Source organism: Apteryx rowi, unplaced genomic scaffold (assembly GCF_003343035.1).
Source record: "Apteryx rowi isolate R43461 unplaced genomic scaffold, aptRow1 scaffold_157, whole genome shotgun sequence".
In the NCBI taxonomy this organism is placed as follows: domain Eukaryota; kingdom Metazoa; phylum Chordata; class Aves; order Apterygiformes; family Apterygidae; genus Apteryx; species Apteryx rowi.
In genome coordinates this window covers 1,586,474-1,611,991 of record NW_020447830.1, presented here as the reverse complement: position 1 = coordinate 1,611,991, position 25,518 = coordinate 1,586,474, and the positions used below count along the sequence as shown (strand labels likewise).

Sequence of the window (25,518 nt, the reverse complement as noted above, 5' to 3'; positions counted from 1 at the left end):
CAATTCTGCTGGAATCAAAGCACTTCTTCAGACTCTTGGGAAAAAGAAAAAAGAAAAAAGAAAAAAAGGAAAGGAAAAAGCTGTATTAACAAATGATAAAAAGTATCCCCTTTCTGTGAGCAGTTCAATGGAGAGAGCACCAGTACTTGCTCTGCAAGATCCAGGGTTAATTCCCTTGTCTGTCCAAGAGCATCAATACCTGCTTCTTTCACAATCCAGCATGATCTCCGAATAGCAATGCAATAAGAGTACTGAGGGTGAGACAGTACCTGTCTAGGCACGCTTATCTGCCCTGATAATATTTGTTGAATCAGTAATTGAATTGTCACTGGATTCAATTCCAGCTGAGTAACATAATCACCAAGAAAACAATAATTCTCCATTTTCTCACTTTGTCTCATCTCACTTAATTTATTCATCTAAAAGGTCAGCACCTACCCTAAGCTGTGCCTGCAGCCAAAGGAAGGACAGACTTCTCCAGGAGACAGCTCATGAAACCTGGCTCAGATGGTTTCCTTAGAGAAAGATGCTGAGGAGCACCTAACTTCTAGATAACAGTTGATGAAAGAGCAAATCACTCCCTTAGCCACTCATAAAGCACGTGATAGAAGTGAAGAGCTTAAAGAAGTACATTGCAGCTGTTATGCTCAAAATCTTGTTTATGGGGAAAGAGGAAACATGCCTTATGTATAAAGACAAGAATTTATTGTTAGCATAGTGGAAATCTGAACAGTCTAACACAAGAATCATTATTAGTCCAGATGTAATTATTACAGAAAGAATATGTCTATGCAGAAAATGTTTCAATAATAACAGTACTGCAGTGAATATTGTTATAAACACACTTCCTGGTTTCTAGCCTTTTCCTCATCTTCTGCTCACCCTTCCCCTGCTTCTCTGAGTCCTAAGGTTGGTGTTTTCATTCTGGTGGTAACAGTGAGAAGGTGATATGGCCAGTGGTCAGCATCTGGAGACCAGATGATGCCAGGAGATGATGCCAGGAGAAAGATAATGTTTATGTTGCTGGTTTCTTCTTCCCTCTCTAAGACCCACTTGAAGTCATTTTTATATGTTTGCTATTGCGCTTTTACTCCTTGCTTTTTCTCTCTTGGTCTGCAGCTCCATGTTGCATCTACATTTACTCTATATGGTGGCTTTTACATATGTTAGATACATTTCTTTGCTCTTTTTGTTACCCCTGAAATTGGGTTGGTCCAGCTCCAGCTCTGCATTGCTTTAACTGACCATGGATGAGCTGTATATACCCTTGGGGCCAGGCTGTGTCCCATCYCTTATCACCCTGTGCCTGTACTCCTCTGTGCTGCATCCTCTGTCTCCACTTCTAAAGTCCTCTGCTGTCATACTGGGCCTCTGTTTCCCCATTCTGCATCATTATGTTACAGGCATAAATATCTCGTTCTACATAGAATAACTGCTTGTTACGGCTATTTATGTAAAACTATGGCTGTACTACGCAGAGCTAAATGAAAGTAAAACAGATTAGCCATAGACACCTGGGCCGTTAGAGAAGATGGTTTCACAGTGAAACCAAGTAAAACAAAGCTGCAGGCAGCTCAAGCAAAGTTCAGGCAGAGGAAGCCTGAGAAGCCTCAGTCCTGAGGCCTTGCAAACTCAGTACAAAGCTTATGGCTTGTTACTAGCAATGGCAATCCCATATTTCAGGGCTGCATGGCGACACAACATACCCAGTAAGAAAAACACCCCTAGGAGCGTGGAGAACATTGTTTCTCCTGACCATGATTTTGAACTGTGAAGTCAACTAACGTCTCCTGTCTCTTAGCGAGAGCTGAAATCCCCCGAGTACGAGGCACTGTGATGCCTAGAAACTCTGAGTAGGCAAAAGGTAGAAACTGAGAAACAAAGTTTTGGATAACATATCATGTGTGGCATTGATACAAAACTCAATTTGTAAGTAAGTATTCAAGAGGTATCTTTAGCGAATTCTCCTTGGGTACAGGAGTTGCAAAGTTTTCTCCAGCCTTTTAAACTTTGGGGGCAGCAGAAAAGTCATTTAAACTAGTGTAAATGCTCTGAGAAAAGGAAAAAACAATACTGTAAGTTCAGGGAAGTTTTAGAGAGAGATACTCCATTTACTACTCACATTTTTAAAGACAACTTCTAAAAACAGGGGAAGAAAGAACTATGCTTTTCTGCAGAAAACATTGGTAGCGTACATCTGTACTGTACATAGTTCTGGCAAATCAAAAAAAAATCTTTATGGTACAAGACAGCAAACTCAGAGTGAAATATTATGAGTACAATTCAGTCACCTACCTGAAAAAATAAGGGTAGAAAAAAACTCACACTAAGATTCCTCTCTGTTCCAAATCTATTCTCAAATAAGCCTAAAGCAGTTCTTTTAGCACTCTTATGGATACTGAATACTTACAAACAAGGCTACAGTACAAAGAACTTCAAGAACTTCCCTTTAATTAGCAGAAAATAAGAGGTGGGTAGGAAGGATTACTCAGAAATTATGTGATACTTAAGAGCAATAAAATTGATAAGTATGACTATGATAAAAATGTTTAGCTGCTAGCTCCATTTTGAATAGCTGCATCCTCAAGGAGACATTCAAGCTGAACTGTGCTTGTGCAGTTTAGAACACTCTAAGGTCTTCTTCAGTGGACAACATTCATGGGGTAAAAAGTACTGTGTGAACAAGTTCCTCAGCTAGCACATCTGAAGCAATAGCCAAAACAAGACACTTACCTTAAGTAACTCCCCAAACCTGTGTTTTATAGTTTGTGTGCTTCACCTTTGTAGCCCAAGAACTTAAAACTTCTCCTTCCTTTGAAGAAAATGTGATTTCCATCTGAAGTTTGTCTTCTTTTAAGGAAAGCTCAGGATGAATGGACCAGCTCTAAGCATTATGCTTTTGCAACCAAAAATGGGGGTCGCAGAGCAAGCGCTGTCACCTACAGCGAGGCTGGGTTTGTTTCTGGCTGTGCTGTGAGCATCACTGCAGTGGGAATCACCAAGTGCCCAGAGAAATGGGCAGATGTCACTGAATGCCCTTCTGCCAGTGAGTAGATGCTGGAGAAGCAGCTTACATGTGCAAGAACAAATCTGTTTGTCAAAGGTAATTGAGAAAGGTCTCTCAATCACCTATGCTAAAGTTCTTCTCCGTGCATATAAATACTTAAGATGTATTTGGGACAGGGAAGGAGAAAAGAAAAAGATATAAAAGGGCCAAAAGTGAGAATGGTGGTGCATTTTCTTTTCTGTGTCACTCAGTTCATGCATGAGAACCCAGGAAATAGACAAAGAAGAGATAAATGGGCACATCCTGCCTTAATCTGGGCTGCTGGCAAGTCTGCATGGACATACTGCCTCCTGTTCCACTGTTCCAGAAGTAATAAAATCTTCCATCATCACCCTGCTAGTGCCAAAGGCAAAAAAGTTTTGTACAGAATGGGTTACAGAAAAATTAATTGATGACAGGCTTCTTGGCAGCTTGCAACCATAACATTTGTATGATGTGCTGATGCTATAGTTTTATTCCCTGATAATGGGATATTGCTCTCTTTACTATGTAAAGGCATCTCTTCTAGCTATTGTTGGCAGGGAAATGGCAGACCTCCGAACAGGAATAACTCTAGTGCACAGCAACTTTCTGTTCATATCAATACATATTTTATAAGGTCTCAGAATACTCCCCAGAAACAATTTCAGCACATAACAGCCAAAATCTGACAATCTGCCTGACCACTTCATGGAGTGGAAATCCAGCTTTGCCAGGCTCCTCCTTGGCTTGGCGACAAATCATTACCTCACCAAATGCACCAACTCCTAAGAGACAATCTGGACCTTTACTTACACAGGCTTGGACTCATCCCAGCTGATGTAACTGAGTTGTTCACATTTGAAACTCTGTCTTCTCAAGCTCCCTTCTTTCTACCTCCAAATTTTCAGGACAGCTCCACACCCTCCCACTATGCTCCTAACCCTCCTCACATCCCACCTTGCCCAGTACTTTCTACTCTCCATCTATTTCAACAGTACTCCAAAGTCTTCTCTGTTCCCTTATGCCCTGCTACTAAAATAGCCCCAGCTCCTTCCCATTTACCTTACATTTCTCTCCATACCACAGCTCAGCCGTTTTCTTGTTTCTCATAAACACAGTGTTCCCAGAAACATCATATTTTCATTCATTCTCCAGGTCTCCTGCAAAGGCAGCCGAGGAGGTCACCTCCAGCAATAGCTGGTGCCCATGTACTTCCTCATGCTGGCAATGGCAGGAGTGGCTGCAGCGGCAAAATCAGCCCTGCGTTGGACTCCAGCAGGCCGAATGTGACCTCCTTTCAATCATTCATCCRCAGAATATCTCACAAATGTTTTGATGTCACACCCATCTTTAGTCCAGACATCTCCCCCTCTCCTCCTGTGATGTAGTGAATCATCTAGAGCAGATGTTGTAGCTCATTTAGAGAAATACCTGGCTGGTATGGGCATGCTGGCTGGCCAGGAGGCATTACTGGGCAGAGTAAATAAGAGGAAAGCTCCCTCCCTGCCTTGTCCTGACAGGAGGCACTGAGGAAACCCACAGCCTCGAATCAGCGCCTGATTCTTGTGAGACTCACAGAAAACTTTTGTCTCTGATGGCTCTCGCTGAAGCTAAATTTGACTGAAATTGGCCAACAGGCTCAAGCTATTAGCTGGAGCACTGACAGGCAAAAGAGTAGGTTTCCAAAGTTACCAGGCAAAAACTCCAGCTTGAAAGCAAGAATTGAGTCTGCCGAGGTARTCATGGAAGATAGCTGTGGGGAAGAAAAGATGAAAAGTGAAGTAAGTCTCTATCATTGAGAATAGTACTGAATAAAGCGGATAAACACTTTATATGGGTTCTGTGAGCCATTACCGACTGAAATCATAGCAGCTGAGGTGAAGTTGTTTGGTCTGCTACTTAACCAACATTCAAGAGAGAAAACAGATTCGTTAAAGGAGGGAGACCTCTTTCATTTCATAGACAAATTTTAAGACAATATAGAGTCTCTACTTAGAAAAAAGATCCTTTAGGGAATGCGTAATTCCAGTTTACTGGAATTTATCCAGATGCAAGAGAAGTGCTTCCAAATAAGCTGTGCCCAGAAAAAGGTTCGATACAGTGAGAGTTTTTGTAACAGAATTCATCATGAAATTGGCTTTAAATTTCTAAGACTGGGAAAGGGGAAGAGAAGAGGGAAAAAGGGTAATATTTGTAACCTTCTTCTGCTCTCCTAATACTCTGGGGTCAGACTTTGGGGGCTTTCCTTGCAAACTATCAGTGTTGAAAAGTTCATTTTGCTCAGCTGAGAGCCAGGATTCTGGCACAGTCACAGGACACCACAAACTGGAGCTGTTAGAAGAATCCCTAGTGCAAGAGCAAATCCTGAGAAAACTGTAAGAGGTAGCAATAATCTGGTACTCTACGAGCACAACTCCATTTATGATAAGAGCAAGGCTACATGAAGCTTAYACCTTCCCACAGAAAGGTAAAAAACATATTTAATACTAACACTACATATGTAGGAATAAGATTATATCTAAAAAGAGGTTGCAAGATGTAGCTTATCTAGCATTATTTTTATGGGTAAACATTTGTTTTAGGAACTTACTTCTTCTCTTGAAAAATACACTTTGGAAGACACAATGCACATCTTACAGGCTACAGCTAATATTGTTACAACAAAATGAATTTTAATATTCCTCGCTGCTATGTTTTTAACTTTTGGCCTAGTGTTCTGGTTTACATTTAGCAATCCTATAAGTTTTCACAGCACTGCTGAAGCCTTATGAATGAAAACACCATTATAACACTCAGTTACCAGCTTGAGAGGTAGAATGAATCTGTACAAATTTCTGGCTCAGTCTTATAATGATAACTCACGACAACATCTGAAATCACTTTTAGTTCTTTAAAACTGAAAGGAAACAGTAATTTGCAATGTCATAGTTTGGATGAATGAGCAACATTCTCAGAATCAATTGTCTAAAATAAACTGATACCTAGTTTCCTGTAGGAGGCAAACAATCTTAAAATCTCTTTTTAAAACAAAACATAACTTTGCATTCTGTCCCACATTTAAATTGCAGTGATTTATATATATAGTTTGTTCATTTTATATTTATTGTTATTTGCCTTTCTGAGTAAATTCAATGCACTGAAAGCACATTGCTAAGTGCTATTCATAAAGCTTTGCTGACATAAAAGTAATATAAAGAGAAGCACGTTATGAGATCAGTGATTCATAGAGAATAGTTACTACCTTGCTTCTTGTACAGATTATCATTTTCCTTCTTCTGATCTTAGCAAGCTCTTTGGCTAACACACGAAAAAACTTCTTTCCAGCTTTTTTTAAGTCTCTCATTTACAGCTATCAAGCAATTAAATGTGGTCTGTAGACTGGCCTCGGGTTATCTCTGTTTTACTTCCATTGCAATGACTGGCACTGCCACAATTTTTAAAGAGCACTAAAAGCAGAGAGATTGAAGCAGTTGGATCTAGCATTTTTCTCATTCCTCCTTTTATTTCACAACACTGGGCTTGCTATAAGGCTTAATCTCCTGCTTATCAGTCTCTTTAGAGAAGAGAGCAGCTGAATCAGCGTGTCAGGTCCCCTATTTCTTTTACTGCGCAAAACTCTGCCTTTTCTTAATGGTCAGAGAAATAAATGAATACAAGCATGAAGCAAGGTGGGAGTCACAGCCTCAGAGTATCTGAGGGTTCAAGTCCTAAAGCCTGCGCTGGCGATGTGCCAGCTGCACTATAAAATAAGGCAATCCATCTCCATCCCACCAGCGTGGTTGTAAATACTTTCAACAAGTGTAGCTATCCCTATAAAAGAAAGATAAACCGAATTAGTATATTATGCTTTCTCCCAGTTCCACAAAGGGATTAAGACACCTCACGCATATTTATGGGTATARATATTAAAGTTAGGTGCCTCAACAGCGCCAAGGAGCTTCAGCACGGATGTAGTTCTTGTGCAGGTGTAGTGGCAGAACAGCGTCACCCTTTGGCTAAAGCCTTTATCAAAAAGCTGAACAGGGCCAAGCATGTGACTGCCTATACTGTTAAAATGTTAGCATGCTCCCTGGCATGTTTTTGGCCTGTCCCTGGCACTTTCCCAAATAATTTCCAGGCACAAATTAGGGTTTGGATGTTGCCATTCTGTTCTGGAGGTTAAGGATGTATAATAGCTTAGTGATGGATTAGGCTGAACAAGCTGGATTTAGTGACAGAGGACGAACCCTAGAACAATTTAATTCGTTAGTGTGGATGTGGTTTAGGAATCTTGAACAAACCCTGTAGAGACCTATGCACAGCAATAAATTAATCGGAGAAATCATTCCCTCTCCAGTCCTTTTCCCACCATTTTCTTCCTTAAGTTATTAGGAAAACACACATTCAAACTAATTCAAGTTCAAAATTATTCACATCTGAAATTACAAATATTCAAAATAATAATCTGAAAAGGGTGGACTGTTAAACTGACTGACCCAGTGCTTCTGGTATCCCTAGCAAAAAGGACCCCCCAAAAATGGAGCCATGTCTCATATATTGTTTCAAGGCTACACTGAGTGTTGCTGGAGTAATGATTAAGCAAAAAGCTTAATTATACTCTGCTGGGCACACTGCTAGAAGCCAGGTTTCAGATATATTAAGGAGCCGCTAAGTGCTCCTAACTGGGAAAGGATTTTTTTTTTAAGGCTTGCAGAAGCTAGCACACTCATATTTTTAATGCCAACATTGGGCATATCAGATGTCTGTGGGAGTTTTGCCATGAGAAGAAGGCTCACTGGGTTTTATGAGAAGCAACTTGAAGATGAGGCCATGCACCACAAAACTGGGAAAGAATCTGTCAGCCTGATTTCAGCTCTTCACAGGGACGTGTGGCCGGGGACTTGAGGGATGAATCAGAGCCGTGAGGCGAAGGAGGCTTTTGCTGGTGGGAGCCTTGCCTCTTGAAAAGGCTGAAAAGTGGCAAGGGAAGGGGTCTAGGGCTTGCAGAAAAAGCAGGACCCTGCCTCTTCAAAACTGTGAAAGCAAAATATTTTAACAGATACCTACTTGTTAAGTGTTTCGCTTTTTCTGTGTGTTGGTTTAACACCCAAAATATGAATCCCAGAAGTATGACATATGCATATATTGACTGACACCAGGCTTTGAGCATATTAAGTGCCATAAAAGTTCTGTGTTACACGAGAACATCAAGGCCTGTTCAGCTCTAAGTGAACATTAACAGATCCCGGTGATATTTTTAAGCTTAAGTTTCTATTTTGCCTCAATTTCACTTGCAAAATTGGGGTAGTACCCATAACAATCTCACAGAGGTCATGATATTCATTAATGTATGCAGTGCATGTGGGAATGGATGCAGACACCACCATATCACCCCACAGCAACTGAATCTATTCATATTCAGTGCAGTATTCAAATGTTGAAGGTAAATAGGACCTGAAACCACGCACTGAACGAGGCAAGTATTCATATAAATTCAAAGACAGGCTTCTAAGTGGTGTTAAGACTAAAGTTAGTAATGTCAAAAAACTCAGAGGAGAGAATATGCCAGAATTAAGGGTAGGAAGAGTTGCAAAGCTTTAATCCATTCTTCATGTGCATATGGATTTTAATGCGGTCAGTCCCATGAATATACATAGGGACATAAATGCATTCATACTGATTCAGGCCAAAGGGTTTTATCTAGCTCAGCAGCCTATCTCTGATGGTAGCCCATAGCGAATGCTTAAAAATGGGTATAACAGCAGAGCAAGCATAAAGTCACACTTTCCCAGAATAGTCTCCAGACTCCAGTGCTTCCTGGCTCACTGGCTTCCAGGGCCAGACCTGTTGTCTTTGAATTTAATGACCCCTCCATGCAGTTCTCCTCCATGAATTTATGCGAGTATTCTTAACTTCCTGAACCACCCATATGACATAGCGTTAGAGCTTTTTAAACAATCTGGATATGTGCCTAGCTGAGAGTCACAGAGCAGCCACTGTAGCATCCATATGTTGTGGTTATAATTTTCCAATATAGCTGCATAGTGAGACGTAATCGGTAGGATTTTATTCCAGTCATTTGGATGAGTCACTTCTTCTCTCATTGCTTTTCACTCTTTGTTTAGCAGTGTAGAGAGTAAACTTTTATGTCCAGAAGTGGTCTCTTGCCCATGCGAAGGCATGCTGAGGACCAGTATAACAGCCTAGCAGCCTTCCTCCATCCACCACTCCCTGCATAGCTGATGGTTTGATGGCATTTGTGTAATCTACAGATCCTGGATCTGTAAGCCATGATCCGTAGGGTAGATTTATAGGGACAAGCTGGGAACATCTGAGAGGGCTGTTGTGCCTCCGCAGAGCTATTGCAATGAATAGCAATCTAGTATCGCAATCTAGGGCAGCAGCCCCGTCGCTGCATCATCTGCTTGGCAGCTGCCTCCGTCCTGCAGCTGAACATGGCTCGCAGTGGAGGAGGCTTCCCCATGCGAATAACCCTGCTGACGGGTCTACCTGAGCCAGAGCTGCAGTGCTCCGGCGGGGAGCGCGAAGACAGGCTCTGCAGTGCACCTCTCGCCGGGGTTTTGAACGCTGTCTTGGACTTGGCAACAGCAGCAGATCAGGCTCCCTCCATATTCTTGTGCAATGCAGAACTCGGACGTGGTTTTTTGGGAAGGGGAAAGGGAAATTTACTTCCTCGTTTAAGAGCTGCTGAGTCAGTGCTCTGTGTTTTCTTCACACCCAGCAAACAGAAGCAAAAGGCAAACATTGCCTCCTCGCGCTGCCTTTTCATCCCTTCTCCGAAGTAAACAAATGTCAGCAAATCCTGCACTAACAGCGTTGTTAAAAATAGCACCCTGTCAGCAGATGGGCTCTTTCACTTCAGCGTGGAGCTCTCTCTCCATTGCAGAAAAGGTGTGTTTTTACTAGTTTTTGGTGGAAACCTCAGTGGCTGAGAGAAGAGCAGGCATTCTGCACCACAGTGTCCCCAGCTGGAATAATTTCTGAATTTGTCTGCATTAACTATTGTGATAAAAATTATTCCCACTTTTCTCAGCCAGAAGCTGACCCTGATGTACCAATCTCAGATGAGCGATCGCGGCCAAGATGCAGTACTCACGCTCTTTAATATATTACAAAACCAACAAACCAAGCTAACCACAGGACCAGATAGCTCTTCAGCCAGTGTGAACAGAGAGTGCTCCATTAGCCTTCAAGGATATAGGACACATATCCTCTATCAGTCTGCCTATATCCCCTGCAAAGGGAGATAAATCCCTATAAAGCTCTGTCCAGGCCAGCTTCCGACTGTTCAAGCAAAGGGACAGTTGTACCCTGATAGTGCCCGGTTCGCTAGGGAAAGAAAGGGTGATCTTTTTTCTGGTTATTCTTCTTCCCTTCGGGCATCCTGCAGTTCAGAAACTTCAGACTGCCCAAATGCATCTCATCACCGAAAGGTAAAAATTTTCCCCTTTCACAATCGTATCCCATTGTGGAAAATGTTATGCAAGTCTCATGGGTAGCTACAGAAACTCATCCCATTACTTTAAACGCATGTGCCATCTTCATTTTCTCAAACATACAAATGCACTGGTCATTTTTCAGACAATTATTCATTCACACCCTTTATTTGCTGCTCCAGCTCTTTAATCATTTTGTTGCTTTTCTCTGAAGAACACACAGCTGCTCTCTCTATGCCAAAAAGTAGCAAAAAGCCAAACTCGTCGTTTCTATAACGATCCAAGCTTAGAGTATTTCTTCTGGGTAGAAGAATGCATACTTTCATTTTTTGAGACTCACTGGCATCTTACTGATCTGATTTTCTTTTGAATGTTACTGGTCAGATATCATGTTCATAAACAAAACTTGTGATCAGTGTCACAAATCCATTCTGTATTTTTACCATAAATGAATAAATAATTAATTCATTCATAGCTTTATCTAAATTAGTTCCCTTGTCTTCTATAACTCACTTAGATCCCTGTCAACGGATAGCAATTTCCTCTTGTTTACACTGTTCATTAAAATACTTAGAGGAGAAAAAGAAAAAAGCATTTTAATTCATTTCTAAGCACAGCAGAAAGCTAAGTGGGATTCCAAGTTTATATACAATTTGCAAACAGTATATATTAGCTCAAACGTAAATCACACATAACAAGCTGTGCAGTTTAATGATTAATCACATCCATTGAAATGTTTTCTGTGTTTAGTTCTGTTTCAATGCATGGGGTGGAGGTGGGGGGAGTTGCTATTAAATATTTCAGATCTTTCTAGCAAAAAAAAGATGACCTTCTAGGCATGAAAGGCTGTAAAATGTGACCTTAAAATGAACTATGGGAAACAAACCTTGAATAAAAAGTGGTGTCACTACCGTTCAGTTAGAAACATGTTCGCTTCTGGACTGGCAGKTCTTTGGCTCACCTCCAATGCTAAATCCTGGGTTTCTACCCAGGGCTGCTGGTGGTGTAGCTCTAGAAAGATCTTGTTAAAAAGAARGATCCATAAATAAAATAAGATTCAAAATCAAAGATGCCAAATTCATGTTAGCATTAATTACTCTTAATTCAAATCAAATCAAGGTCCCGTTATGCTGGTCTCTGTGCAAACAGGGTAACAGTGTTTGTCTTGGAGGGTTTGCGATACGAGAAACAGAAACCGATGAAAGACTGAGGATGGGGAGAAGGGATGTGACATGTAAGTAAATGATCACCGTGCGCTTTAGCCCAGTTGTCACTGTTGCATGCTCACGTCTGGGTTTCTTTGTTATTTCAAGGTGTGGAGGAAAAGATAGCGAAAGGGGCTGGCGAGGACTGTGCAGCTGGTTAGCTGAAGGGAGCATTAAAAGAAAGAAGACCAAAAGAGCAAGTGAACCATCATTTTTCATCTGTGTTCTCAAAATAGCAGAAGATCAGTGTTAATGTAACTTACAGACTGGCATTCTTCAGGATCTTGGAAAGCAAATTAACAGAGGGACTCTGCTATGATTGGTATTTCATTACATCATTTTCTTGTTCTACAAGTATATGTCTCTGTATAGGCTTTCTTCTGCCGTAGGAGGATTTAAGAAATCAGGATGGAGACAGAGGATAGGATTAATCTCATGTAATTTTAGCAGTCTAAAAGTCAGGCTCTCTGGACTAGCCTAGTTATTTCAGCTCCCTTTTTAACCAATGGCAAGAGAGAGGTATTTTCAGTGGGAGAGTCATGTAAATAGATAACGTTAGGCTGAAGCAGTCAGTCTCYGGCTGTAGTGACTGCAAGGAGATCTACAGCTCTGGCTGTGGTTAAGGAGTTTGCAATCATTTGATGGGAGCAGCATTAGGCTGATACTGAGCTGTGAAGTGCCAATATACAGCAAACACAAGACAGAACTAATGTTTGCCTCTTTCCTCATTGCTTTTCAGCCTGACACTGACAGGGTTGCAATCAGTCAGGCTCCACTGAAATGCCCATGAGGAGACTAACTCTTTTATGTTTTGGTCTCATCAGCAATCCTCAGAATTATTTAAAAGGCTTTTGGAAGTGCTCATGCAAACAGAAAAAAAGGCAATCAGCTGGAGCACGCATGAAGGCATCAGTCATAGTCTGTATGTTTATCAGAAGTGCCCCATCATGCGCCTCAGGATTGCAGCTGTTGTTTTCTTAACGGGGTTCGCATTGCGCCAGGGAGACACTACCGCTGAGGACCTGGGAGACACTGATATGTGCAGGCCTGCCATGTGGTCACAGGCTGGCAGAAATACTGTTAAGGAAATAGGAATATCTACTAGGCATAACAAACCTCATTTATGATATTACCAATAGCTTCAAGTCCTTTTGCCCAAAGTGCTAAAATCTAGCAATGCCAACACCCTTGCACGGCACTGGAGATTTCCCTGGAGGTCCTTGTCGCTAAAGATGTGCGGTTCAGCAGGCTGGGGTTTCATTGCACTACATTAAGCACTCCTGCTATAGAGCCCAGTTCTGTAAATTAGCCAATTTATTATGATACGGATTTCTGGTTTAAAAGAACAATTCTACCCTGCATACTTTTCAAGATGGAAAGGCACAGACGGGTGTAAACTCTTCTGTCAGCATGTCTGTATAAATCCAGTTAGCTCAAATGGGAAAACTCACACCTGCCACAGCATCACAAGGAGAATGTATCTAAAAATGATTTCATTTCTCTGTTTAGATGTTCTTTGTATACAGCCTTGAAATAATCACAAAATGTCCTGTCTCAAATGTGATACGGAATCATATGGTCAGTCAAAACAAAATTTCTGCAGGAGATTCATCAGCTGACCTTTATAAGTTTGTTCCTCATATTTGTTGCTGTAAGCTAAGTGATAGTCACAAGATGCAGATATTATAATATTATTGATAATCCCTATGGTTCAAGGAATCTCTTCCCCTTGGACAACACTAGCAAGCAGAAGACATTGCTTCCACAGTTATACCCTCTGCTCCTAAAATCTGAACCATCCCAGGCATCTTAAGGTAGGGTGAGAGACTGCTTCACATCTTATATTAAGATTGTGGGAAGAGACTGAACAACTAACCACTGTGAGAGTGGTTTAGTCCCTCACCTGCATGATCAGACCCTCTTAATTACAGAAGTTACCACTAACACAGAACAACAGCTAAGATAAAAGTAAATAAAGAAGATATGTACAGCAATCCAATTGGGTGGACAATCAAATTACAATCATTTTAGAGGTATATAGAGAGGAATAAGATGACAGCCATGCTTTTAGTACCTATGTTTTAGATTTGTTACCAGAAGTACTCCATCTTTTTCTTATCTTTAATCAACCTTCTGGTCAAGGTCCCCCTCTTGCCTGAATACATTGTCCTGAGATATGCCTCCCTGGAAGAAGATCCAGATTAAGGTACACATTTCCTCGTATATCTTGCTGCCTGAGGTCCTACTAAGCTTCAGATCTTCTTTTCCTTGTGCACCAAGGATTCCAAGGATTTATTGACTCTTCACATGGCAGTAGTTTAAACTTTCTTTCTATTATTTCTTCCCTGCTGAAAAGTGGATGGTCCTTGGCCATGGAAGACACAATCAGCTCCTGTCCAGGCAGTCAAGAAAATCTTCTAGCAAGTGTTCTGGTATTTGTCTAAACTATATAAAAATCATTAACTTTCATGGCAGAGGGAGGGTCAATGCTTGTGAAGAGGTTTTTGTGTACTTAAACTTACTTTTCAGGTAAATCTGCAATGTCATTGCCAAACTTTACACCTGAAAATTAATACAATGGATGTGAGAAGTTGATTGATGGAGAATAGACATGACAGAAAGAAACCAGTTTGGTATGATGATGGGCTAGAGAGCACAGCTTTTGACTTTGGCTTTAAGGGGTACTATAAAATGTTGGTATTTCACTATACTATTAGTGAGTGTTTTTCCATCATCTTCTACTGGAATCTTTCTTCAAATAAGTTTGATTTTCTGGTAAAATTATAGCATTTTACATGGATGCAAATAAAATTAGGTCTATTCCTCGCCCAGCTGAGTACCTTAATTAACAATTACCACTGTCTGTGTGACTATGATCAATTTACTTAATCTCTTTGTGCTTTAGTTTCCTGAATGTAGGTGGGAGTAGTAACATCAGTGATTAAGCAGAAGAGCAAATGAATTCTACATTGCTGAAACAGAAAGTTTCTCCTCTTTAAAAAAAAGGGATTGTGTGAGCCTAAACCATCTAAAATGATGTATTTTCAAATCAATAGGCTTGGATAAGTTCATAGTTTCATAAAGTTCAAGGCCAGAAGAGAATATTAGATCACTTAGCCTCCCCTCCCGAATACCACGGGCTGTTAAATTTCACCCGTATAGACCATACTGGCTCAAAACATTTAGTCAGACAGCGAATAGGTCATGTCAATATGCTGCTAATGGCCATGGCCCCTGCTATTATAGGGATCGATTAGCTGAAACATGCTCAGATGTCCCAGGAGATGAATTGGGCTCACTAGTGTTCAGGAAGAAAAAATTTTCATGTGACCTGTTCGTCTATTCCCAGGGAAGAAATCATGACTTCCCACCCCCTCCTCAGAAAGCCATAGGTTGTTATTCTAGATAAAATAATGGAAGGGTCATTTCCTGTAAACTAGCAGCAGAGAATTTTAAACTAAAAATGTACTTAGTACCCACCGCCCTGATTTCAAAGAAAGCAGTCTTTGTCCTCCCTRTATATGGCAAGATTACATGTGTGATTGTTAATGAAAACTGAACATAATTCTTGGGTTTCCTGGGGCAGTAGAGTAAAACTGTGTTTAGGCATTTAACTTTAATGGCATTTTCCTATGATTAAAAGCCCTGTGATTTTTTCCTGTTATTGAAARCCCTATTACAGTTCATTATTACAGCCCATTTCAGTTTTGGTTTGAAACATAGTAGAGACAACATGGATTTATACAGTTATCACCCATATAAGCAAACCCTCTTCCTTATGCCTTGACCCAAAAGAGTACATAGTGTCATGCTGGTCCTCCTTCCTAGAAGGTTTACAGAGGCTGGCAATATCCAGCCCCTCCTCCAAAAGTTCCTAGTGGCTTCTGACGGCAGTTGGGGCCTTGATGTAAAGTTGAATGATAAATTCAGATGAAATTCCAAGCCCAAAGGGTTTAAAGGTTACAGCAAAAGCAACAGATAAATGCTGAACAGACATGCTTCTTTCTAGACAGTATCAAAGGTAGGCTGGTTTTCAGGCTTAAGTAATGTTTTTGGTCAAAGTTAGGTAGGATTATACAAATGCACAGGTGAGAGAAACCTCAGGAATCAAAATAGGGTCTGTCTCACAGCACTAAGATAGGACATACCTAGACCTCCATTGACTTTTATTAGTCTAACCTGTTTTTTTAAGCTTGCAATGAAGAAGACTTTACAACCTCCTTAGACAGTCTGTTCTAGTGTTTAATGATCCTTAGAGGAAGAAAGATTTCTTTTTCTCATATCTGACCTAAATCTTTTTTTCTGCAAATGAAGCCAATGACATCTTGTCCTCCTCCCAGTGGACATGGGGAATAATTGATTGCTGTCCTCTTCATAACAACCTTTTTCATGTTGAAGGACTGCTAGGGAGTCCCCATCGGCATTCTGGTCTGTAGGGGAAAAAAAAACAAAACAAAACAGAACAGAACAATTCATTCAGCTTTTCTTTGTATTTTTCATGTTTCACAACAAAGATATTGTTTGTCATTTTTATTCCCCAAGGCATTCACCCCATTTTTTCCACATCTTTTAAAAAGTATCATGCCCCAGCTCAAAACGGTACTCCAGCTTATGCCTCCATAATACCAGAAAAAGCATAATTACTACCTCCAAAATCTTATATGTTATTACTGTTAATTCAGGCTAAGATAACCTTTGTATATGTTTCAACAAAAGCATATTTGGGGCATATTCCCTTTGCAGTTCACCATAGCCCCTAAATAATCTGTTTTGCTTCTGTCTTGACTGTTACTGCTTATTAGGTATTTCTTTTATTTGATTTCCCAAAACAAAGTTTATCACTTTGCATTTGTCTGCATTAAATTTAATCTTACTGACTTCCGATGATTTCTCCAAGTTTACATTCTAATCTTGCTCTACACTGGGTTTGCATTCCTCCCCAGTTTAGCCTTACACACAAATTCTGTAAGTGTCCAAATCATTAGTTGAAAATATTAAATAGAACGAGGCCCCACGTGGACCTCTGACATGATCTCCCTTGAAATGTCCTCCCCAATTTGAAAAAACATTCCCAACAACTTTGTTCTTGCATTCCTTCAACTAATTGGATACATATTTCCTATTTTTTTTCCTCTGGACAGTATTCTTTTAATTTGCTTGTGAGAATGCCAAAAAGGTATTAATAGCCTCATTAAGAGAGATATCTTCCTCCCTTTTCCCATTATGCCAGCTACTTTTCAAAGAAAGAAATTAGGCTGAATTTATATAATTTGTTTTTGATAAATCTATATTGGCTTTTTCTGATCACTTTCTTATCCTCTCAGTGACTATAAATTAGTTTACTATTGCTTATTCTATTACCTTTTGAGATAAAAATTAAGCTGATGGTCCTTAAATTCTGTAGGTCTTTTACTGCCTCCTTTTTGAAGATCAATATTATGCTTGCCCTCTCCATTCTTCTTGGACCATCCCATCTATGCGCATTCTCTAAGGTAACTGCTAATAGTTTGGAGATTGCTTTGACTCAGTTTTTTATTTGATTAACTTCTCCAAGCTCTTCCAACTGGAATAAATTTAATTGAATTAAGTGGTCTTTAACCTGTTATTTCACTCAGAGAGGTTATGGAATCTCCATCCTCGGAAATATTCAAAACCCGGCTGGGCATGGTCCTGGGCAGCCTGCTCTAGCTGACCCTGCTTGAGCAGGGGAATTGGACCAGATGTTCTCCAGAGATCCCTTCCGATCACAATTCACAGAATTCTGCAGTACTGCGATTCTGTGATTCTTCTGTCTCTATACCTATCCTCCTAAAACTTATATTAAATATGTGCTCATAACTAATCTTTTGTTTTGAAGATTGAAACAGAAAAAGCTTTAAATATTTCCATCTTCTCTGCAGCTTCCCTTATTTATTCTCCCCAAAATAATGGACTTAAACTGTCTATCTTCTCTCTTCTCTAGTAGTCATAGGTTGTTGCTTGTCTGGCAAATACAAAATTGCTGTATTTTGTTCATGTCATGTTAGTACTAGYGAAACTTGACAGTTTTGACCCAGAACCAAGGCCCCTGTGAACTTCCTAGAACTGCCCAGTGAACTTAACTCTACTGTCAATTTTGCCAGTGATATTAGCAATGAAGCTGAAGGAATAGAATTTCACAGACTGACTCTGGTGTCTGAATCATTGGAAAGGTCAGAAAAATATTAGCTTCTGTCCAATGCAGACAAAAAAGTTGTTTGGTTTTTTTTCCTTTGTGGGGAAGGGAAATGGACCTGCTCATCTGGAGAAAAGAACAGATACTGACTGAAAAACTTGATAACATAGTGATGATGTGGTAAAACCAGTCAAGGAAAGATTTTTGGGGTCCATATAGAATCTTTAGTGATAAAGTAGTCGTTCCATCAAATATGTATCTGGTAAAAACAGAAGTTTTGCACATGTATGCACAAGCCGAATGTTGGATTTCACAGGATCTGGACCCCTTTGTTGCTGTTGTGCCTTCTAGCTGTGCTTTGTGATCTGAAGATGAGAAACAGAGCTTCGTTTATCTGTCTTACAAAACAAAGCTGATGTCCCCACTGAGCAATGAGAAGGCAATGCCTGGGAGAGCAAATCTTCAGGGCTCTACTAACATATGACTTTTGCCATAATACTAAATCTTGAAAATGTTCCTTGTTTTGAAATTTAAATGAAAATTCCATTGCTTTGCATAAAAAGGTAGGAGTTCCCTTCCCTCTTAAAAGCATTCTCAAATCCCTGAAATCTCCATATTGAATGTCATCACCAGATCTTCTAGTGGGAGCAAGGGAAATACTGCACAGTATTCCCCAATTCCCATTTTTGTGTGATACAGAGGAAGTTTTCTGGAAAGGGTGGATAATTAGAAAGTTTACATTTGTGCAATAATAGGAAAAGCAGTGCTAGGTTTCATCCTCAAAGAGGATTGCAAATATCAATGTTTTATTTCTTAAAATATTACTCATTCCACTAGAAAAAAAATCTAGAGTTTTATAATAGTATTTTAATCTTCAGTTTTAACACAGCTTGRTGCACACACATTAGTGTATACTCTTGGGTAGTCTTTGTATACACGTTTCAGAAGGAAGAACCTTTTTATTAGTCAATATATACCTACCTTAAGATTAAATGCACTCAGGCACAAATTGCTGAGAACTTGATACACTACAGTTTAAAACTGAATAAGAATAAAACTGTTGTATAGATGCAAGAGTGAACATAACCTCACAGGTTGGCAGATGAGTGAGATTATGTAATAAGCAGAGAAAAAGTCGATACTACTGTAAGTTGATGATAGAGCTGGTAGAGCATTTCTTCACCTAAGGCCTCTTTGGAAAGTGCCCATTCATCATAACTCAAACTGTTTGTGTGAAAAGTCTTGCTCTGACAATTTTCTGATTTAAAAACATCAAAGTGATCCAGTCTATCCATTTTAACATTTCCGAACTCTTGGGGTTTTCTATTTGATTTTATGATTCACTTTTAGCTCTGTTTCCTAACAAGAAGCTCCCACAATTATGTGGATTCAAAAAGGGATTAGATAAACTCATGAAGGTCCATCAGTGTCTCCAAACATGACGTTGCAAATGCAGCCGCTGATTTTGGCAGGCCTTTCACTCCTGACTGCCAAAATCACAGAGGCTAAACTGGGTAGGAATGACTCTACAGGTGCCCTGCTTCCAATACCCTTTTCTTAAAAATCTATCCCTGTTCTTTGTCAGGTCAGCTAGACACATGTAGAGCAACCCTTAGTTTGACCTAATGTGCCTGCAGTTTTGTTGTTGAAGGGAGAAGAGAGGTTGGAGAAGAAAGACATTTTCAAAATCTCATCCAGACCCTAGATAATTGTTCCCGATGTGATATCTGCAGACCACAGTTTCCCTTAGTCCTAGATGGCAGGAGATCACCTGGAAATTGGGGGGAGCTCAGCATGATCACTCTGCCTTCKGTGAGAGAGGTTGATTGAGAAGTGAAGACAGGAGGAACGCCACCCCTATTGGAGCACAAATCTGGTGCTACTGCTCATCTCCCTCGGACTTCCTCATAACAGAAGAGAAAAAGAAAAGAGAACTAGAGAGAGAGAGAAAGAAAGAAGAGGGGGTGCCTAAAGCTGGAAGAGAAGGGGCGAGGAATATCAGAAACTGGGTGGGAAAGGAAAAAGTGTTATAGTCATACAAATGGGATATTAACAAGTGTCAAGAGGTACTATCAGATACTAGAGGGATCTTCAGCAGAAACATCTGAAAAAGAATGATCCAGAATCAATTGGTATATGGAAAGGGGGTGAGCACAGATATCTGAGGAAAAGCATTGTATCCTAGTGTTTCCAAAATAGAATTAAACACAGCGTCTATACCATTAAATTAAACAGAACCAGGACATGGGCACTGGAACAGAATTGTCTTTATTGATGACCAGCGAGCATGGTCCACACACTGGAGGGTATTTACATGCTTGCTTTAAATATAAGATAAATTTGCACCAAGTCATTGGATTCTGTAACTCTACTCAGACTAAGGAGCCAGTTTTTCTGCTAGACAGTCTAAATGTGACAGTGCGCCAGAATGTCATGCCCTGGGAATTTGAACTGACTCACCCTAAACTTCCCAAGAAATCCAAGGTCCCTCCCGAAGCAAGATGCTGATTCATAAGACGGAAACATTTCCACAAAGATTTTTTTGCTAACTGCAAGATTTCTGTAACATTGTGTGTTTATCTTTCACTAGGGATGCTATTTGCAGTAAAACAGGTAGCATTCACAGAACTTGACAGCTTATGCTGTAATTTTCCTCATCTAGAATGGCTGTCAGGAGTCTGCTTTGAGCAACATAAGTAGCTGTATAAATCTAAACAATTTAAATGAAAAGAGAAACTCAACAAATTTTTTGTTCACTATTACACACTTCATTATTTGCAAATCTCCTGCTGTCATATTTTTGGTTTAGTTACAAGAATATTACCTCCTGTTTTGCTGCATGTAATGCTGTTTTTACACAGACTGAATGCGTACTGAGGGATGGAGGGGCTGTTTCTAATGCTTCCTCTGCCCAGTGGGGTGTCTCCTTACCTTGTCCAAAATTTTGTCAGGGCTTGATCCAAAGTGCAGAAAACRGCATAGGGGTCTTTCCACTGATATCACTGAGTTTTGGATGAGATTGATGTTATGAGAGCTTAAAAAGCAGAGGATTGAGAACTGACAATTGGTTCTCAATTGGTAGGAGTGGGAGTTAGAGGGTTCATCCTTCCTGGGGGATCATGCTGAGGTTAAGGCTGCCAACCTTTGCATGTTGGCTCATGTTAAGGAAGCCCCAGACAGAATAGCTATGTTGTAACTTAAGGCTGCGGTAAGAGAAGGTGGGAGAACTTTGGCAGCTACCCAGCCCCTGAGGTCATCATCAATTTTTCATCATATCATTCTTCAGCATAAGACAAAATATGACTTTATGGTGAAAACAGTCTGTATGATATCAGACTGATTCTCCCTCCATTTCTGAGGCATCTTACCTGCATTCCTCTATTTCCTTTTCCATAGAGGAAACCTGTGTCCTGCTCAGGTTGACACAGAGTGTGAGTGTGACAGTCACCACACCAAGACAATCACACCTGATAGTCAATAAGGAGGAAGTTAACAGTTCACCTTCTCCTAAAGCAGGGATCTACACTTGGTCAAAAACTCTAGAAGCTATTTTGKTTTTTTTTCCCCTTTCACTGAAGATGAGGGGAGCCTATGATGACTGCTTCAGAAGCACACATGTAAACACATAGACATCCAGGGAGTGATTCAGATCTCCTCCATATCTAGTACTATTTGAGACATCCTAGGACATCTAAGTTATCAGCTCAGGGATGACAGATATGACACAAGGCCCACAAGAGACCCATGCTGTCCTGGATGGACAGAAAGGCAAATACTTTTGTCTATGTTTTTTTCTGTGTGTGTTAATTTTTATTTTTCCCCAAATTTGAAATTCTCTACAGGAAAATAAAAGAATATATATATTCTAAGTATAAATTATACCTATGTATGTATGTATATACATATATATACAATGAATAATTATTTTAATAGTTAAACCTTTTCGAGTAAGTTTAGCTTTAACTTTATAGTTCTGTCCCAAAACTTAATAGCTGTAGAATTCCTGGATTCTGACTGTGATGAGTAAATCTATATTAAGCTTCAAYTTAAAATAAAAGATCATACCCCTAAAATACTTTTCAGGATGGAACACAAAGTAAGAACCTTTCCTGGAGCACTGACCACCTCTGACTCTTTTCTGAATGTCCTCCTTCCGAGGGAATTCCACCTCACCAGGAGGAGCTCTTGATAGCTGAGACAGAGAYAGAGACAGAGAGACATGATCATGAAGAAAGCATAAGCTTTCCAGACAGTTAATGTGGACTAATGATRTAGCAAATATTGTATTCTACGTCACCATCATGTCAAGTAGGGACAAGTAGGGAAACTTGCAGACAACGACTGAGGCTTTCCAATTTCACGCAGTAGGTAGAGAACCATTATACAAGATGTTCTGGTTATGTATATTTAATAACAGTATTTTTTTTTCCTTTGTTCATTACCAAGAACCAAGGTGTTCATTTCTTGATCACACCTACTCACTTCTCAGGTAACACTATTAATTTATACTCTGGAAGTTGCTTCTTGCATTAGTAAGTGTGTCAAAATGAATCCCTTAAACCTTGAAAGATGCAGTAGGCTGCCACAAGGAATTTCAAGAATGAACCCTAAACTTAAGCTAAACGATATCCTGCTTAGTCCTATATAGGCAGTTCATTTGGGAATTAATTCAATGGCTATTAAAATCAATGAGTATCTTTTCAAAGCGTATTTCATCATTCAGGACAGGGATGCCGAACATGGAGAATCTCAGAACATCAGTCCATTTATTTAAGCACCTGCATATGAATTCTGGTGTCTAGCTTTAGACAGACCTGTGTGAGCATTTTGCTTTTGTTTAACTGATAAGAAAATCATAACAAAACTTAGTTGACAAATTTTTTAACTGCTGCAGGATGAAAAAATGTGCCCCCCTGTTATATATACACATATATATTTTTTGTTTTATCGTTTCAGGTCATGGAACCAAAGGAGTGTTTGAACTTCTTTCAGGATGGCGTCGAACCAGAGAGAATCTGCCATTCAAGGATAGAGTAGCAGATGCCTACTCGGATGTCATGGTCTCCTATACAATGACAAGCTCCTTGTACTTCATAGCCTTTGGCATGGGTGCCAGCCCTTTCACCAACATTGAAGCTGTAAAAGTCTTTTGCCAGAATATGTGTGTCTCCATTCTGTTGAATTACTTCTATATCTTCTCTTTCTTTGGTTCCTGCCTGGTCTTTGCTGGCCAGTTGGAGCAGAACCGTTATCACAGCATCTTCTGCTGTAAAATCCCTTCAGCAGAATACCTGGACCGGAAACCTGTGTGGTTCCAGACTATGATGAATGACGGCCATCATCATACTTCTCATCATGAGACCAACCCGTACCAGCATCACTTTATCCAGCATTTTCTCCGAGAGCATTACAATGAGTGGATTACCAACATCTATGTCAAGCCATTTGTGGTAATACTATATCTCATCTATGCCTCTTTCTCCTTTATGGGGTGCTTACAGATTAATGATGGAGCCAATATTATCAACCTTCTAGCCAGTGAGTCTCCAAGCGTCTCCTATGCCCTCATTCAGCAAAAGTATTTCAGCAACTACAGCCCAGTGATAGGCTTCTACATTTATGAACCTCTGGAGTACTGGAATGGCACTGTGCAAGAAGACCTAAAAACACTTAGCCAGGGGTTCAATACAGTATCCTGGATTGAACAGTATTACCAGTACCTTCGAGTGGGTAATATTACTGCAACCAACAAAAGTGACTTTATCAGCATCCTCCAGAGCTCCTTTTTAAAAAAGCCAGAATTCCAGCACTTCAAAAATGACATCATTTTCTCCAAGGCTGGAGATGAGAACAACATAATTGCTTCTCGTTTGTACCTGGTGGCCAGGACTAGTGAAAACACACAGAGGGAGGCGGTGCAATTGTTGGAGAAGTTAAGGCCCCTCTCTCTTATACAGAGCATCAAGTTCATTGTGTTCAATCCTACCTTTGTCTTCATGGACCACTATGGTTTATCAGTAACTATGCCTGTCCTGATTTCTGGTTTTGGCATCCTGCTGGTGTTAATACTGACCTTTTTCCTGGTTATCCATCCTCTGGGAAATTTCTGGTTAATTCTCAGTGTCACCTCAATAGAGCTGGGTGTCCTTGGCTTGATGACCTTATGGAATGTAGACATGGATTGCATTTCTATACTGTGCCTTATCTACGCTTTGAATTTTGCCATAGATCACTGTGCACCCCTGCTTTATACATTTGTACTAGCTACGGAGCACACCCGAACTCAGTGTATAAAGAACTCCCTCCAAGAGCATGGGACAGCCATTTTGCAAAATGTTACTTCTTTTCTTATTGGGTTGGTCCCCCTTCTCTTTGTGCCTTCTAACTTGACCTTCACACTGTTCAAATGCTTGCTGCTTGCCGGCAGTTGCACACTTCTGCACTGTTTTGTTATTTTGCCCGTCTTTCTAACCTTTTTCCCACCTTCCAAAAAGCACCACAAGAAAAAGAAACGGGCCAAAAGGAAGGAACGAGAAGAGATTGAATGCATAGAGATTCAGGAGAATCCTGATCATGTGACAGCAGTCTGAAAGGCTTAGAAAAAAATATATATTCTCTTTTTAAAAAGCGTTGCACAGAGATGCAGGGAAAAYAGAGCAAAGATCTCAGCTGCTTGTGCTGGCCAGGTCTGACAAGGCAAAGGAAGATCAAGAAGGGGTATTCATGACACATCAAGGTGCAAACTTTTTTTAACAAAAATAATGAAAGTAAAAATAATATCAAATGTTTCCTTTGAATCCTCATTCTCCACTAAGGAAGAGTCTGTTGGCCACTAAGTGTTCCTGAATCTCAGACTGTAGCTCTAATGGGAATTGTTTGATCTGTCACATGTAAGACTGAAGCAGGAGTGAAAAAAGAGTTACCATTAAGGTATTAGTAGGGAAAAAGGCAGAACAGTTTGATAAAATTGTCCACAGAAAAGCATAAACATTTCAACTGAGAAAAGGGAACAAAACCAAGAGAGTTAAAAAATGCTATGGTATTTTCTCCTTATTTTCTTGGGCAAGTTGGTTAAAACAAAACCTATGCACTTGGGAAGTAGGTGTTTAAAACAATCTAAGCCAAAGTACTTCCCAGTTCTAGTGTACCATGTGTATCTATAACACCACAATTAAAGTGTTATTGTGAATTTAGATGGCAAAGTTATACTGCCAAGTGATAGAAGTGCTGTTCATATAAGAGAAGAAGTAATCATAGGCCATTTGGAAACCTAATATTTAGTTCCTTAAACACTGACTTATGACCTTTATCCCAAGTGGTCACAACTGTTGGTCATCACCTTACCTACATTTTGGTATTTTTGAACTGTGAAAGTCCCCTTGAACTAATAGAACTCATGAGACTAACCCAGGCCATTACCACTGCAACAGTATTTGCAGTTCCTGCAGTGTAACACTTCAAACCCCTACGTTTTTAGTGTTAACATTAAATACTGAATATTAATCAAGCAGTTGCTTTATAAGTAATGTTGGGTGGCATATCACAGACATAACAATGTGATCGTGGAATAGCTGAGTCAGCCCTGGAGCACCCGCACCATATTAGCATTATATATTTGGTCCAACGGACAAAGGAATATGTTTGCTGGTCCCTGCAATATGCTGCAGGAAGTGGGATTTTCCCCTTCCTTAAGCA

General features: G+C 40.1%; 1 protein-coding gene across 2 annotated transcripts in view; it reads left to right on the top strand.

Annotated features, from left to right (window-relative positions):
* The window catches only part of PTCHD4 (patched domain containing 4), an 88,018-nt gene extending 63,605 nt beyond the window's left edge, over nt 1-24,413 (top strand). For both annotated transcript variants that reach the window (XM_026059424.1, XM_026059423.1), the window contains exon 3: nt 22,780-24,413. In XM_026059424.1, coding sequence (XP_025915209.1) covers nt 22,780-24,413 — 1,634 coding nt within the window. The remainder of the gene's footprint in view (nt 1-22,779) is intronic.
* Nucleotides 24,414-25,518: the final 1,105 nt, after the last annotated feature.